At 36.9% G+C, this 15,344-nt stretch overlaps 2 protein-coding genes across 2 annotated transcripts; both read left to right on the top strand.

The window, feature by feature from the left end:
- Nucleotides 1-1,621: 1,621 nt before the first annotated feature.
- LOC136841949 (uncharacterized) lies at nucleotides 1,622-2,122 on the top strand. Its single transcript, XM_067109360.1, has one exon. The coding sequence runs from the start codon at nucleotides 1,622-1,624 to the stop codon at nucleotides 2,120-2,122; it is 501 nt and encodes a 166-aa protein (XP_066965461.1).
- A 62-nt stretch (nucleotides 2,123-2,184) lies between these two features.
- On the top strand, nucleotides 2,185-3,164 carry LOC136841951 (tropomyosin-2-like). Its single transcript, XM_067109361.1, has 2 exons — nucleotides 2,185-2,712; nucleotides 2,841-3,164. Exons 1-2 carry the CDS (start codon nucleotides 2,185-2,187, stop codon nucleotides 3,162-3,164), a joined length of 852 nt encoding a protein of 283 aa, XP_066965462.1.
- The last annotated feature ends 12,180 nt before the right edge of the window (nucleotides 3,165-15,344 follow it).

Genomic DNA, 15,344 nt, shown 5'->3' on the forward strand with positions numbered 1-15,344 from the left:
CCATTAAAATATTTAACGTTTTCTTTGTACTCTATTTAAAGAAAACCAAAAAGACAATTTTAAATGATAAACCTATGTATAAAGAACTAACTGATTTCAGTTCAAAGCATTTAGAGTTTTCTGAAAAGAAAACTATTGTGCCGGCTTTGTCTATCTGTCCATACTTTTTTCTGTCCGTCCTCAGATCTTAAAAACTCCTGAGGCTAGAGGGCTGCAAATTGGTACGTTGATCATCCACCCTCCAGTCATCAAACATACCAAATTGCAGCCCTCTAGCCTCAATAGTTTCTATTTTACTTAATGTTAAAGTTAGACATAATCGTGCTTCTGGCAACGGTATAGGATAGGCCACCACCGTGCCGTGGTTAAATTTTCATGGCTCGCGGCTTATACAGCATTATACCGAGACCTCCGAAAGATAGATCTATTTTCGGTGGCCTTAATTATACATTGTACAGTATAATCCTTTCTCATAAATCAGGAAACTATCTGGAAACTATCGCTAAACGGTATTTGAAATACTTTTTATGCACTCCGTATCTCTTTAAAACATATATATATATATATATATATATATATATATATATGTGTGTGTGTGTGTGTGTGTGTGTGTGTGTTTGTTTATATTTATATACATATATATATATATATATATATATATATATATATATATATATATATATATATATATATATATATATATATATATATATATATATAACTATTATATACAATTGTTCTGTGCGTTAGTAGAATTACTAAAAGGACCTCATTCAAAATGGATGGTATCTAATGGAGTATTTATTAAGAAAAAGTTACAAGCTTTCTTGGACAAAGTCCACATTATCAATTATCCACACCTACTGATACTTGGTAATGTGGACTGTTTATCAAGAAAGCTTTGGCAACTTTCTGAATAAATATAGTGAATACCATCAATGAAAGGGTCCTTTAATATAAACTATATACATATATACAGTATATATATATATATATATATATATATATATATATATATATATATATATATTATATATATATACATACATATATATATACATACATACATATATATATACATACATACATATATATATATATATATATATATATATATATATATATATATATATACATACAGGTGGCGTGTCAGGATTCTGGTGCCATTTTATGTCTCCAAGGAAGCTGCTTCTTCTGTCTTCGGGGATTCTTGGAGATTCCCTGGAGAAGCTGGTTTTGTCCAGTGAGTGGTCATATATTTTGAATAATTCTTCTTCCCTCTCTAATTATATGTATATATATATATATAATTATAGAGGTAAATTCTTAAATAATCCTCACTGGACCTCTTCTTCTCGAGGGTATCAATCCCCGAAAGGCTAGTAACAGCTTCCTCAGAAATTCCTAAATTCCTCCGGAATCCTGACACCTCACCTGTCGGTTTTGAAATCTAAGGATAAAGCGAAGAGTGTTAATCTGTACTTGACAAAAGATGTTGTTTCTAAGTTTGCTTGCTTTCTTGTACAAACAGTGCTTTGCTTTCGGGGTTAAATTCCCCCGCGGGACTATGTTTTATATCAGTCTTGTTATGCTATTCATCGAAGTATTTATACTTCGTGAAATGTGCATGGACATTGTTAAATTCTTTACCTATTTCATGGCTCTGGACGACTCTGGTCGTCCGGAGGATTCTCGAACTGAAAATGACGAAGACATGGTAGACGACGACTCAAATAGCTTAGATTGTTTAGATGACGATTCGGATTGTGAAGAAGACTATGATTCAGATTGTGAAGAAGATAGTTCAGACAATGAAGAAGGCGATGATTCGGAATGGAAAGAAATGCCACGTTTAATCAACCAACAGGCAGACGAAATAATTAAGAAAAATGAAAATATCTTGAGGCTTGAGGAAGAGAATACAGCAAAGGCTCGATTGATAGAAGAACTCAAAGAGAAAGTAGAGAGGCTGACTGAAGGAGGACTGGACATGGAACGAGACATAACAGACCTGGAACGACTTATTCAAGAAAAGGACAGACAAATCTGCTCACTGCCAGCTGAAATGGAAAAGCTTCGAAAAGAAATAGCGCTCAAGGCGAAAGGAACACTGAGAGGCTAATAAGAAAACGAGAGAAAGACTCAAAGATCATTATTTTGGAAAGTACGGCCGTAGTCCTCGAGATGGAAAAGGAGACGCTGTATCGCAATTTGAACGAAATGGAAATTAACAGAAACAGGACCCACATCCAGTTAAACAACCTGAATGAGAACTTCGAAAGACTCCGTCAAGAGAATAAAATAAAACAAAATCAGTTGGAAAATCTCCAGAAGGAAAATGAGGACAAAGAATTAAGGATAAACGGCTTAGTAGAAAAATTAGAAATTCTTAACACTGAGAAACAGAGAGCTGACGAAAATTTGAAACAGCTCGAGCAATATAAGAAAGAAATGGCAGAGGCAAAGAAGGAGGTAGAAAAACTAGCAGAACAGACCTTTCAGAAGGATAGGGAGATTCTCCGACTGGAGAATGAATGCTCCCAGAAGCAAAATTTGGTCATCGGTCTGTTGAACGAAAAGAAAAATGCTGTATCAGAGAATGTAAATAGAAATCTGAATGAAATGACGACGAGAACAATCCAGCTGGAATTCGAACTGGCTGAGACAAAAGAGGAACTAGACACGATGGAGTTTGAAAAGCTGGAAGCAACAGTAGAAATTGAAGAAGAAGACTCCAGGAAGACAACTTCGCAAAGGATCAGAAGATCAGATCCTTGGAAAGTCAAGTCGAAATGCTTAAAGAAGAAAAGAACGTGGTTAAAATGGTGCCGAAAGAACAGTCTGCCTCAGAAAACGGAGATGAAAAGAAAAAGGCTTTGGGTAAAACTCGATGTCTGAGGAAACCTCAGATCAATTGCAAAGCCTTCTACGAACAAATAGACAGCATCGAGGAAGAGCTTCGTCAAATCAGGGCACAGAAGCAACCCTCAGCTGATACCAAGAGACACGCAAAAGCCCTGGCTAAAACTCCAGCAATCAAGAAGCCCCTAAGTACAGAAGAAGTACATAAGAAAATGAGGGTGGAGTCTGCAGCCAGACTCCGAAGACTGGAGGAAGACGCCAAAATGGTCAAAAATCTCTACAAGATAAACTCTGTCACTTGAGGACTCCGCAATTTTAGGAAGAAGGGTGCTTTGCTACTAGAAGAAAGAAGACAGGACAGTTTGATGTTGGGAAAAATTTATGGAAATCATTCCTGGACACAGCTGTGGAAGTATCCCTAGGCGAAGAAGAGATTACAGCGACTGGTTGGTCGGGCGGTAAGTGCCCGACGATTGGACTCCTGCCACATGATACCCTCTGGATGGGGTATCAATGCCCACTCACATATGCTTGGAAGGCAACCACTGGCGCGGCGTAAGAACCCGTAAGTTTCATGCCCGCTTCATATGTGAACTGGGCTGTGCATTACATATTGGATCCATTTTGCATATACTCCAGTGGCAATCTCTGGCGCGGTGTAAAACCCCTAAGTTAATGCCTCTTATATATGCAAAATATGGGTTATGCATTGCGCATATTGGATCCCATTCTTGCATATACTCCAGTAGCAACCTCTGGCGCGGTGTAAAAACCCGTAAGTTAATGCCTCTTATATATGCAAAATATGGGTTATGCATTGCATATTGGATCCCATTCTTGCATATACTCCAGTGGCAACCTCTGGCGCGACGTAAAACGCGAGGATTTAATGCCTCTTATATAGCCAAAATATGGGTTATGCGAATTACATATTGGATCAAATTCTTGCATATACTCCAGTGGCAACCTCTGGCGCGGCGTAAAAACCCGTAAGTTCAATGCCTTTTATATATGCAAAATATTTGATCCCAGTACGGCAGGGGCACCAAGACATCGAAGGGCGAACCATCAAGAGCCGCTGTATTTCACCGTCGTGGGATCTGGAGATCGAAAGTTTCCTGTCTGTAGCAGAGGACTGACTGGATTGTGGATGTCATCAAGGAACCAGACGTTTCCAGCAGTGAGCAGAGAAATGGCTGCATTTTGGACGTCAAGAAATCTCCTGTTTTCTGTCAATCGCAGAGGAATGATCTGGAAGTTCTTCACTGATGTAGGGTCATATAAACTGAGGATTCCAGCTCTCTTGGCTAGCTGATGGAGCTGAGAATGGGGAAGGGTCCACCCCTGGCAAAAATAAACCCCCATTCAACGAAGCTCTGTTGGCGAGGATGCCCCAGGGGTGAGATCGCTTGCGATCGTTAAAGGCCCATATATATATATATATATATATATATATATATATATATATATATATATATATATATATATATATATATATATCTATATATATATATATATATATATATATATATATATATATATATATATATATATGTATGTATGTATGTATGTATGTATGTATGTATGTATGTATGTATGTATGTATGTATGTATGTATATATACAGTATATATATATATATATATATATATATATATATATATATATATATATATATATAATATATATATATATATGTGTGTGTGTGAGTGTACACCAATTAAACATACAAATAATGCTATAACTTTCTTTTAACACAATCTGACGTGCACTAAACACCTGACCTTTTCTATTCCTGATATTAATAAGATTAACTCAGCAACCGAGGCTGATATAAGTTTAGAATAAATTAAAAGATTATCAGCAAGAATCTCAGTGATCCCTCGACGGTCAACCAGGTAACATGTTGTCAGATGTGGCTCCAGAGGCCTGTCCACTCTAGGAAACATTGTTTGGAAACAAAGTTTGCAAACAAAGTTTATATATGTGTATATATAAATACACTTATGCATACACACTTATACTTATGCATATGTACATGTACATATACACACCGGTATTTGCATATACATATGAACACATTAATATTTACAAAATTGTTAAACCTGTTCCATCTATTTTCAATTCCGCCAGAAGCAAGTCAGCATGACAGGGATCAGTTGTTTCAACATCACTGAAGGACCCGTGGCCCACTGAACTAGGCCAGCAATGCAGATGGACAATTTACGAATACTGGTCGCTAAAATTTACAGTGTAGGGCGTCGTGGGGTAATTCTAAATCGTCTTGTTTATCCTGTTGTAATAAAATGAACGTATCATCTTGATTTCTCTGTATGATTCAGTTTTTAGTTTTAGTTTTCTGAAAAGAAAACTATTGTGCTGGCTTTGTCTGTCCGTCCGCACTGTTTTCTATCCGCACTTTTTCTGTCCGCCCTCAGATCTTAAAGACTGAGGCTAGAGGGCTGCAGATTGGTATGTTGACCATCCACCCTCCAATCATCAAACATACCAAATTGCAGCCCTCTAGCCTCAGTAGTTTTTATTTTATTTAAGGTTAAGTTAGCCATAATCGTGCGTCTGGCAACGATATAAGGATAGGCCACCACCGGACCGTGTTTAAGTTTCATGGGGCGCGGCTCATTCATCATTATACCGACACCAACGAAATATAGATCTATTTTTGGTGGCCTTGATTACTCTAATGTTCAGAAAACTCGTGCGCCGGAGAAACTTCAGCGCATTTTTTACTCGTTTACTCTAAATTTTACGTTTGATCGTGATTTTTAACCTTATTTTCGAGTAAGGATGTTGGTTTGAATAAGATTATTAGTTTATATGTGTGTTGTGGGTAAATGATCTGAATTTTGGAGAGAAATGTGCTGTATTTAATTTTTTAAATGATTTTTTTTAAACTCTCGTGTTCAAGATTTGACAATTAAGAGTGTTGCCATTTGCCCAGACGTAATTTCTTCCGATTTCATGTACAGAACAACTCGAATAACGCTTTGGATAATTGTTATTTCTTTAACAATTTCGCAAAGAATGACTGTAATCAAAGCTGGATTTGTCCAAGTATTGTAAGCAACAAATGAATTTGATTGGGGAAAATATCTAGAAAGCTTTTTTTTTATTGACAGTTTATGCACTTTTTTCTTTTAATTATTATTTGTCAGTTTGCATACATTACTTCTTGCCCTTGTACAGTATAACTATCTATCTATCTATCTACTTATACACACACACACACACACACACACACACACACACATATATATATATATATATATATATATATATATATATATATATATATATATAAAACTCACAGATATTCAAATTATTATTTAGACTTAAAATCTGGCTTAACTAGTATGTCAGTTTTAAGTTGTATCCAAGTCTCTTTGATGTAATATGGATTTTTTTCTGCAGCAAACTACTTTCAAAAATACAATTTTTAATGGACTTTAGGTTGTCAAGCAAAGCACTTAGAGTGCACTTCGGCTATTCAGAGCTTACGACTGCGTAAAGCAACAGTTGGAGGTGCTGGACAGCTGGAATGAGAGGAAGCAAAGATGGAGGTGAAGCAAAATGCTAGAAGCGGCTGCATCTACAGGGCCTGAAGGACGCTGCAAACGCACCCATAATAGTGCATACAGTACACCATGTGAGGTGCACCGACGGCACTTCCCCATTAAAGGTGATTACTGTTCATCAGAGATTGAGTAAACAGTAAAATACTTTACCTTGAATCCACAGGTCACGTGACTGGAACGCTTCTAGGACAAACATTTCTGGAAAAAATGAAATGTTTTATTGTTGTTGTCGTAATCATCCTTATACAATATCATTCATAAATGATAATATAAACTATTATAGGTTATAAGGTGGTCTCTATACTAGTCTATAGACACTCGTAGACCTAATTCATCCTTTGGTGAATTTTCTGAGGCCAGAAAAGGTCATTAGCTTCTTGTCAGACCAGTTCCTTGGTGACATTGCCTCCATAATGCTTGTCTTCACACACACACTTGAATTTCCAGGATTTTAAGCAACGCGATTTCATATGCCTCCATTATTCCTTCTTTCTATTTATTTCTTAGCCTACCCGTTCCATCAGCCACTGCATTGACTCCTAAACATCTCCACAAATCATCTGTTCTCAGCAGTTCAGCGAAAACTTCCAGATTAGTCCCTTGTTCACTACTTAACCACCTCCACTCTCGCTCTCTCTCCATTTCAGCTAAACTATATCACATATGCTACTGAATTTCAATTATTTTTTTTAACTAACATTGCAGTAAGCATTAACAGTTCCTTTTCGTAAAGATTAGTTGCCATTACAGCCTTCTGAAACCACTTAATCACAAGTTATTCCGGAACTCATAGTTACACATTTACTCCGGGCATTCCAAATTCACAAGCGATGACGTAGGCTGAGTTGCCTTCAGAAATACCTCATTTCATTGGAAGACGATAATATTTCGCCCGTACCCTCATAAAGATAGACCACCTTACGTAGCTTTAATGTCGACCCAACAAAGGGGTTTTATGGGCTGAGCTGGTGGCAATGTACAACTTAGCTCACTGTCCATAGCAGTCTCCTGTCAAATTACTGTTCAGATCCACCGATCTGAGCGTTTATTAGAGAACACGCGGCTTCATTTTTTGGTCCTTCATAGCAAATTTTGAGTCTTTTTAATGATATCAATACTCTGTCCTTTATGGTAGGGGAGTAGTGACGTCACTGCACCTCACAGGGTGCACTGCAGGCATTACTGAAGGTTCTTTGCTGCGTCCCTTCGGCCCCTAGCTGCAACCCCCTTCATTCCTTTTACTGTACCTCCATTCATATTATCTTTGTTCCATCTGACTTTCCACCCTCCCTTAATGGTGTTTCGCGGAGTGCAACTGCGAGGCCTTTCCCCCTGTTACACCTTCCAGACCTGCCTACTCTCAATTTCCATTCCAGCGCTGAATTACGTCTGGGTCAGCGGCGGCACTGGCCTAAACTCTATATTCAGTTCAGTTCAATGACGGGGACGTTGAGTATACCAGTAGCATAAAGGATTTGTTTTTTAAGCTTGATAAAGACACTTTTGAATCCTTTCTCTTCCGCCCTGCTCTGGAATAGGAGATTTAGGCCTGATGCCAAGCGCTGGGACCTATGAGGTCCTTCAGCGAAAACTGAAGTATAGGAGAGTCTGCAATTTGTAACGGAGGAAAACCTCGCAGTTGCCTACAATTAATTGCAAAGGGAAACGGTTAGAAAGTAGACAAGAAGAGGATATGAATGGAGTACAACAAAAAGACAAAGGTGCAGCTGGGGGCCAGCATCGAAAAGACGCCAGAAGTAATGCCTACAGTTACACCGGCGATGATGCGCAAATGTTTAATGCCACCATGCAGGGCCTGCTGCGATGGCAAAATCACTTGCATGGCTGTCGCTAAAAGTATACAGGCAGTGTCAGCTGGAGGTTATTAAAATGCAGTTAAATGCAGGGAGTGGTATTAGTAAACTATATCAACTGCAAGCTGGAGCACTTTTTTCTTTCATGCCTCAAAGCAAGCAACTTCAGACCAATACCAGAAACGTAATTTACACTGTAATTCAGGAGTAATTTACAAGGCTTCATAGGCCACATAGTGTGTACTAAAAGATCAACTTGGAAACAACAGTTAAATCATTTTAATTTTAATCATTCTAGTTGTTTTTTTATAAGTTTTTATATGGCCGGATTTAAATCATAACTTAAACTGCTTCTACAACTGTGAGTTAAATTGTAGTTTTTATAAGTTTTTATGTGTCCAGTTTAATCATGGCGAACTGCTTCTACAACTGTGAGTTAAGCTGTAATCAATCTAAGTAATTATTGCACATTAAAAGTGATTTATGTTTGAATATTTTCCTATAACTAGTACTAATGAATTTCCACACTCGAGCCTCGAATACACGGTGCTTTCATTCTCACCAAACTAGACACTTCATGGCAGCCTGCTGTTATCTGCTTTTAATTTACGGTATATCAGGGGCGTCATTTCATTTTTCCTTTTGAGGCAAAGAGTTGTTGGGGGCCACACCTCTCCCTGAAAGGAGGGTGTGACAAGCGAGCCTAAACAGAGGTCCAGAGGCGGCTGCAAGGTCCCCAGAAAATTTTAAATATCAACAAAATAGGAGCAATGTGAATCCACTTACGGAAATTTTAAGAATTTTTATTCTTTAAAAAATTCTGTACCTACATCAAATTTTGAGATAATAGATGAAGATGAAAAGGTAGTGGAAATTTCTATACAAATCAAGTTATAAACCACAGTATTGGTCCTAGAATATCTGCAGTTTAACATGTTACATTATATATAGCTCACTACCTACACAAGGGTCATTCAGGAAAACAAGAAAAGTTGATGTGAACAGAAAGATCTTAAGTCTGGGGAAAATGTGTACAGATAAAATGGTGCATAATTTTAACAAGGTTCCGCTAAGGAAATTTTAAAATAAACATATGTAATGCATTTCAAATATTATCTACTGCACCCAGTGGACCGCCTTGATCTTGTTGCAAAATTATTAACCAGTATGTCTGGATTAAGATTTTAACAAGCTCCTTTTCTGAGACCAAAGAGAAAGCATGTCATTCAAGCTCATTTTTTTATGGTAGTTCGTAGATGCATTTTTAACTAAACTAAGCACTGAAAACAGTCGTTCACTGCTGGCAGTAGGGTGGTGAGAATTTTAACAATTTTAAGAATTTTTGAGTAGGCACATTCTAATGGTTTAAGTTCATCATACAAATTCTTGGGCTTTTCATTCTTAAGTTAAGTGACTCTTTGCTACAGAAATTTGGGCATTTAGAGAGGATTTCATCTGTGTACATCCTTATGAAACTCTACTATAGTGACAGTTTCTTATCTACATTTAAAAAGTCGTTAGAATCGATCAAAGTGCATTCATCGTTGCTATCAGTGGCATATTATGAGTGAATCTATTTTCCATCTCAGAGATAAATCTATCTAATATGTCAAAATAGATCCATTTGAACAATAGCCCCGGAGCAAGACTTGTATTGTCCTCACTCATTCCTACAGTTGAATCAGTTAAAAAGTATTTTAACTTGGATGAGATCTTTTGGATCCTCTTGGGTCTGCCTACTTGACTGGAGTCTTTCAAGTTTGTATTAATCTCAGATGCAGCAGAAAAAATCTTAGCCTTGTCAAAGATATCAGAGAAACCTTCATCTGTTCTCAAGACCTGTAGTTCTTTAATAGTTGACTGTATGAGAGAGCAAGCTGAATAAATAATTCCTTTGCTTGTAGCTGGTGACAAGCTGTTGTGCTCAAGACTTGTTCTGCAACATAGTTTTCTAAACTTGAAAGACAGCAACTGTTTGTAGAGTCCACTTGCTTCAGCTGCAGCTTCTGAATCAGAGCTCTCTTCAACTTTGTGAAGCACTGCTAACAAACTTCCATAACGAAGCTTAACCTTTGCAACTGACCGATAATAGTAAGACCATCTTGTTATAGCAGGTCTATTTCTAATGTCAAAACTTGCAAGTCTTCTGCTTTCTGTGCCTCTATGAAAAGTTGGTACCTTGTATTACTGTTAGTTATGAATGTGTACAGTGTGTTAATAACTGAAAGAATGAGACAGACCACTGATATTCTTTACACAGTCACAGTACTAAATTAAGCATGTGGGCATGGCAATGTATGTACACTGCTTGGGGAATTTTATCTCGTAGTCGTGCCTGAACACCACTAAAGCATCCACTCATGACACTTGCCACACAGTTTGTCCAAATTAAACTAGATTGTTCTATCTCTTTATATATAAAATCAGCTAAACTGGCTGCATCAACCTTTTCCATGTGATATGTACCAATGACTCGTTCCTTCACAACTCCTTCACTAAAGGACCTAACAAGAATACCTTATTCTTTTTTGACCATCTTTTGTCTCATCTACCATAACAGAAAAAGTGAGCTGATTGTGTTTCATTGCATATTGTATTTGATATGAGTTCCAATAACTGATATTAAGTCATTCTGATACTGAGGACTAGTGTAATGGCCATATCGTCTATCTAACTTTTTCTTTAGAAAGTTAGATTCTGCAATGAGCTCCAGTTTCTATAAGACTTCCTGAATTTAATCATTATCACCCTCCTTATGACCACGAAAAGACAATCGTTGCCTTCCCAGTAAAGCAGCAACTTTCAAAAGAAGTTTTACATGTTCCCTGTTTTCCTCAGTCTCCTGTTGCCTGACAAAAGATAAAGATGATGCTACAGATTGGGTGGAACCTGACTGAATACCGTTGAAATTAGACCAAACTACCATACAGTTAATTTGTCTCTCGCTAGCCTGGTGTTGTAAGCAGAGTGTATCTTTTCCATTTCTTTGATCCAATATCAATAAAATGCCTGCAAGGAAAGCAGTAACAAACATCTTGCACAACTGGTACTCTAACCAAGGAAGTATCTAAATAGATACTCAGAAATTTTCCGGTTGTTTGGATTACTTGGGTAGTTTGGCACCAATGACTCGTTCCTTCAAAAGACAACTCCTTCACTAAAGGACCTAACAAGAATACCCAACTGTTCTTTTTTTGCCTGACAAGTCTTTTGTCTCATCTACCATAACAGAAAAAAATTGAGCTGATTGTGTCTTCCGTGCATAATTGTTTCTTTGATTGATAAATGAGTTCCAATAACTGACCTTAAGTCAATTCTGATAATGGCTGAGGACTATCCTCAACAGGGGCTGGAAGTAGTGGCTTTATCTGAATCTTGAACAGGGGCTGGAAGTAGTGGCTTTATCTGAATCCTGAACAGGGCTGGAGAGGCTTTATCTGGTCTGAACAGGGGCTGGAGTAGTGGCCTTATCTGAATCCTGAACAGGGGCTGTGCCTGCAGTAGTGGCTTTATCTGAATCCTGAACAGGGGCTGGAGTAGTGGCTTTATATGAATCATGAACAGGGGCTGGAGTAGTGGCTTTATCTGCATCCTGAACAGGGGCTGAAGTAGTGGCTTTATCTGAATCCTGAACAGGGGCTGGAGTAGTGGCCTTATCTGAATCCTGAACAGGGGCTGAAGTAGTGGCTTTATCTGAATCCTGAACAGGGGCTGGAGTAGTCACTATATCTGAGTCCTGAACAGGGGCTGAAGTAGTGTCAAAGTTCGTCTGTACTGTCAGAATGTCGGGACTGTCAGTTGCCTTTAGAGTTGAAGAACTTGAAGAAAATAAAACAAGAGGAAAGAAAAATGTCAACAAAACGGCATATGAAAATAATCTTTGGATATGTCATAGGCCTAAATGCGTATGTGCACAGAATTTCAGAAGGGCAGGGCTTCATTTGAATAAAAGGGCACTCCCTAGGCGTAGTACTTAATTAAAAATAATTATATTAAAAAGTAACTGATGTAGATACTTGCCAAATGCCGATGAACCATAACCGTATAGCCTATAAATTGTCAACTGCTTTTAAAAGATACTTCGGTGTAGTACTAGTAAAGATTAAGATAAAACAATTTTGATAACCATCATTATGGCCTATGTATGTTATACAGTGACTACTGACTTGTCACGTAGACCGAAGGTGTTCCATCTCCCGGAGCCATGAAAGGCCATGGTCCATGTTTGTCTGCATGGTGAGTGAACTCTGCCTAGTTTAGCTGACATACCTTTTAATGACATTACACATGACATTCACAAACTGAATTCACTTTGGAAGCTGCTTTGAAATGAAAAAAATATTATTCACTATAATATTATCATCCACTGTTGACGAAATCTCTCCAACTTAAAACACTGCTGGTTTGAGCGAGTGTCGGGGTGTTCACGGAGTCGTGTGTCAACAAAGTATGGCATTTGGTAGAGATTTAAATTTTCATAACGTGACATGTGAAAAGTTTTATTCAATTATTATATGAATAATAAAGTATATATAGAGTAAGCATGAAAATATTGACCACTATCAATCAAACATTGTGACTGACCGGTCATTAATTCATTTGTGAATAAAGTCATTAGAAGTCTCAGCTGTTAATTAAAGAAAACTGCCTTGTCTTAATATTTTTAACGGATAACTATTATATGTTATGTATTATTTATATTGTTCCAAACATGTTAAAAATAACTAATTTAAATTAATCCCTCTCTACACTTCAACTTATTTATATTTTTTTGACACATTGTTGGGTGAACAGTGACCTTATAATAATTATATATATAATGTATATACATACAGATTTTTCCTATCGCTGATTTGGAGGCCACCTAGAAAGCTTGGTTGCGGGGGGGGGGGAGCGCCCCTCACTGCCCACCCCCCAAATGACGCCCCTGGGTATATAATTAGTAAAGCTGCAATATCACTCGCCCGCAACCATATTTGCATCATTCCTAAACGTAACTTGTGCGAACTTAATTTCTGAGGATTGAGTTCTCGATCCACAGCAAACGAAGCACGATTTTAACGAAATTTGCACAATCCGTTACAAACGTTGCGTGTCAACGCCTTCATGAAATAAGACACTAAAACTTCTGATCCTAAGGCGTCTGAACACTATCCAGAGCGGGTCCTAGTCTCATCTGCCTTAAGTCATTTAGGCCGTAACATCCAAACTGTCAAACAGCCGAAATAGGTGTTATAATACTTTGATCCCCGAGGGGCTAGTACTAAACTTGGCGTCCCAAGGAGTTTCCGCCATGTCTTACGGCCTCAGCTTCATATGGCCTAAAGTTATGACGGCATAACAGGTTCACGGCCGAAAATAATACGGCCTAAACGCCCCGAACTCTCTAGAATTGGCGCATGACTTTTGAGGGAGTCGTGGGTTTAAAATCTATTCTCATCTAGGGGTCAGACATGTTCAAGTTTCAGTAATTACCATGGTTTGGTTTGATAAGGCCTTCCACAAGTCGGCAAAAGGTATAGAAAAATAATTTAAGATGTATGATGAATGAATGTTAAACTGAATATTCAATATCCTTTCAGGGAATAATTAAATAAGGTTTCAAATAAAAACAGTAAATAATTAATATTAATATTAAAAAAAAAATATTTAACAATATTAAAAAATTCGAAAAAATGCAAAATTATGTACACATAGGTTCGTTTTAGATTTCAATATCTGCCGTGAAGAATTATTGCTGTATGCACTCGGAAGAGGTTTGCCGTCGATGCCTTAATTGAAAATATGTACTGTACGGTATTGGATGCGATTAACCTCTCCTCCATACGAACACAAACAATCTGAGAATAAACACTATTTGTCAAAAACGAGCAGAGTATTGAAACGGAATAGAGCACTACAATAAGACGAGTAGATCACTGAATCAATTAAGTTTAAATGAATATGCAAGAAAATTAATATATAAATGAATTTTAACTTGTAATTTAAGAAAAGTAACCTTGCCTCACCTAATGCTTTTGAAGTGGAGGCACGGCGATGAAGGTGAGTAATCCTTCTGCTGTTGTAAGTAATCCTTTGGCAGATGTAGGTAAATATTCACTGCAATCTAATGGTAAGTGGTAGAGTCATGAGCCGGTAGAAGAACATGGATGATGAGTACCTAACCGGAGGTAGGATGTGTTACCTCCTTTGATGGCTGCTTAAGTACTGACTTCTCTCCGGAAAGAACAGTGAAGTAAAGAACAGTAGATCACTCCTGGAGCGGAAATATGTAAACAGGCAGTATCAAAATGTTCAGTAGTTTAACTGCATTTTAAAGAGCAGTAAAGGCTTGGCAAGGGATTTAAACTAATATAATTATTATTTTAACATTAAATAATTATTATTACTTTAACTTTAAAGAACCATTATTTAAATAATTAAATAATCAATATCAAAGCAATTAAATAATCAGCATTTGATTCAGAAACCTAAACGATATTAATTACTTAAAAATAGGTAATTTCCCAGTTTAAATGAAAACAAAAATATTAGTAAATAAATAAATATATACAAAGAATTAGAAATAGTGTTAACTTTATTTTCTAACAAATTTTTAGGAAACGAGAGATTATAAGTAAAATTTTTAAAATGTAACGTAATCCTTTCAAGGAGTTTAACAATTATATCTTAGTTTTCTAACCAAGCACGACAAATATCTTTTAAGAAGGAATTTCCTAGATAGAAAAAAATAAAGAAAGGTGTTAAGATAGACGTTAAATAATTTTAAGAAAAGAAAATTCTTTTACCATTAATTCAGATTTTAGTACAATAACTAACACACCTACCTTATTAACTTGTTTAGAAAATTATAATTAATGAAAACCTACTAATCTCTTACCACTTCCTTTGAGTTGCCAATCATACCTTTAACGTTGAATAATGAACATAAAAAACTTAGCATACAAGAAAATTACTTATAGTCACATCAAAGAAGTCAAAATAAATTTATGTAAACACACAACACACTTGTTGACGCACACAAGTACACAAGAATATTCCTCCAGGACGTTTCAAGAAGTACAAGATCGAGAAGG

Source organism: Macrobrachium rosenbergii, chromosome 9, assembly GCF_040412425.1.
Source record: "Macrobrachium rosenbergii isolate ZJJX-2024 chromosome 9, ASM4041242v1, whole genome shotgun sequence".
Lineage (NCBI taxonomy): Eukaryota > Metazoa > Arthropoda > Malacostraca > Decapoda > Palaemonidae > Macrobrachium > Macrobrachium rosenbergii.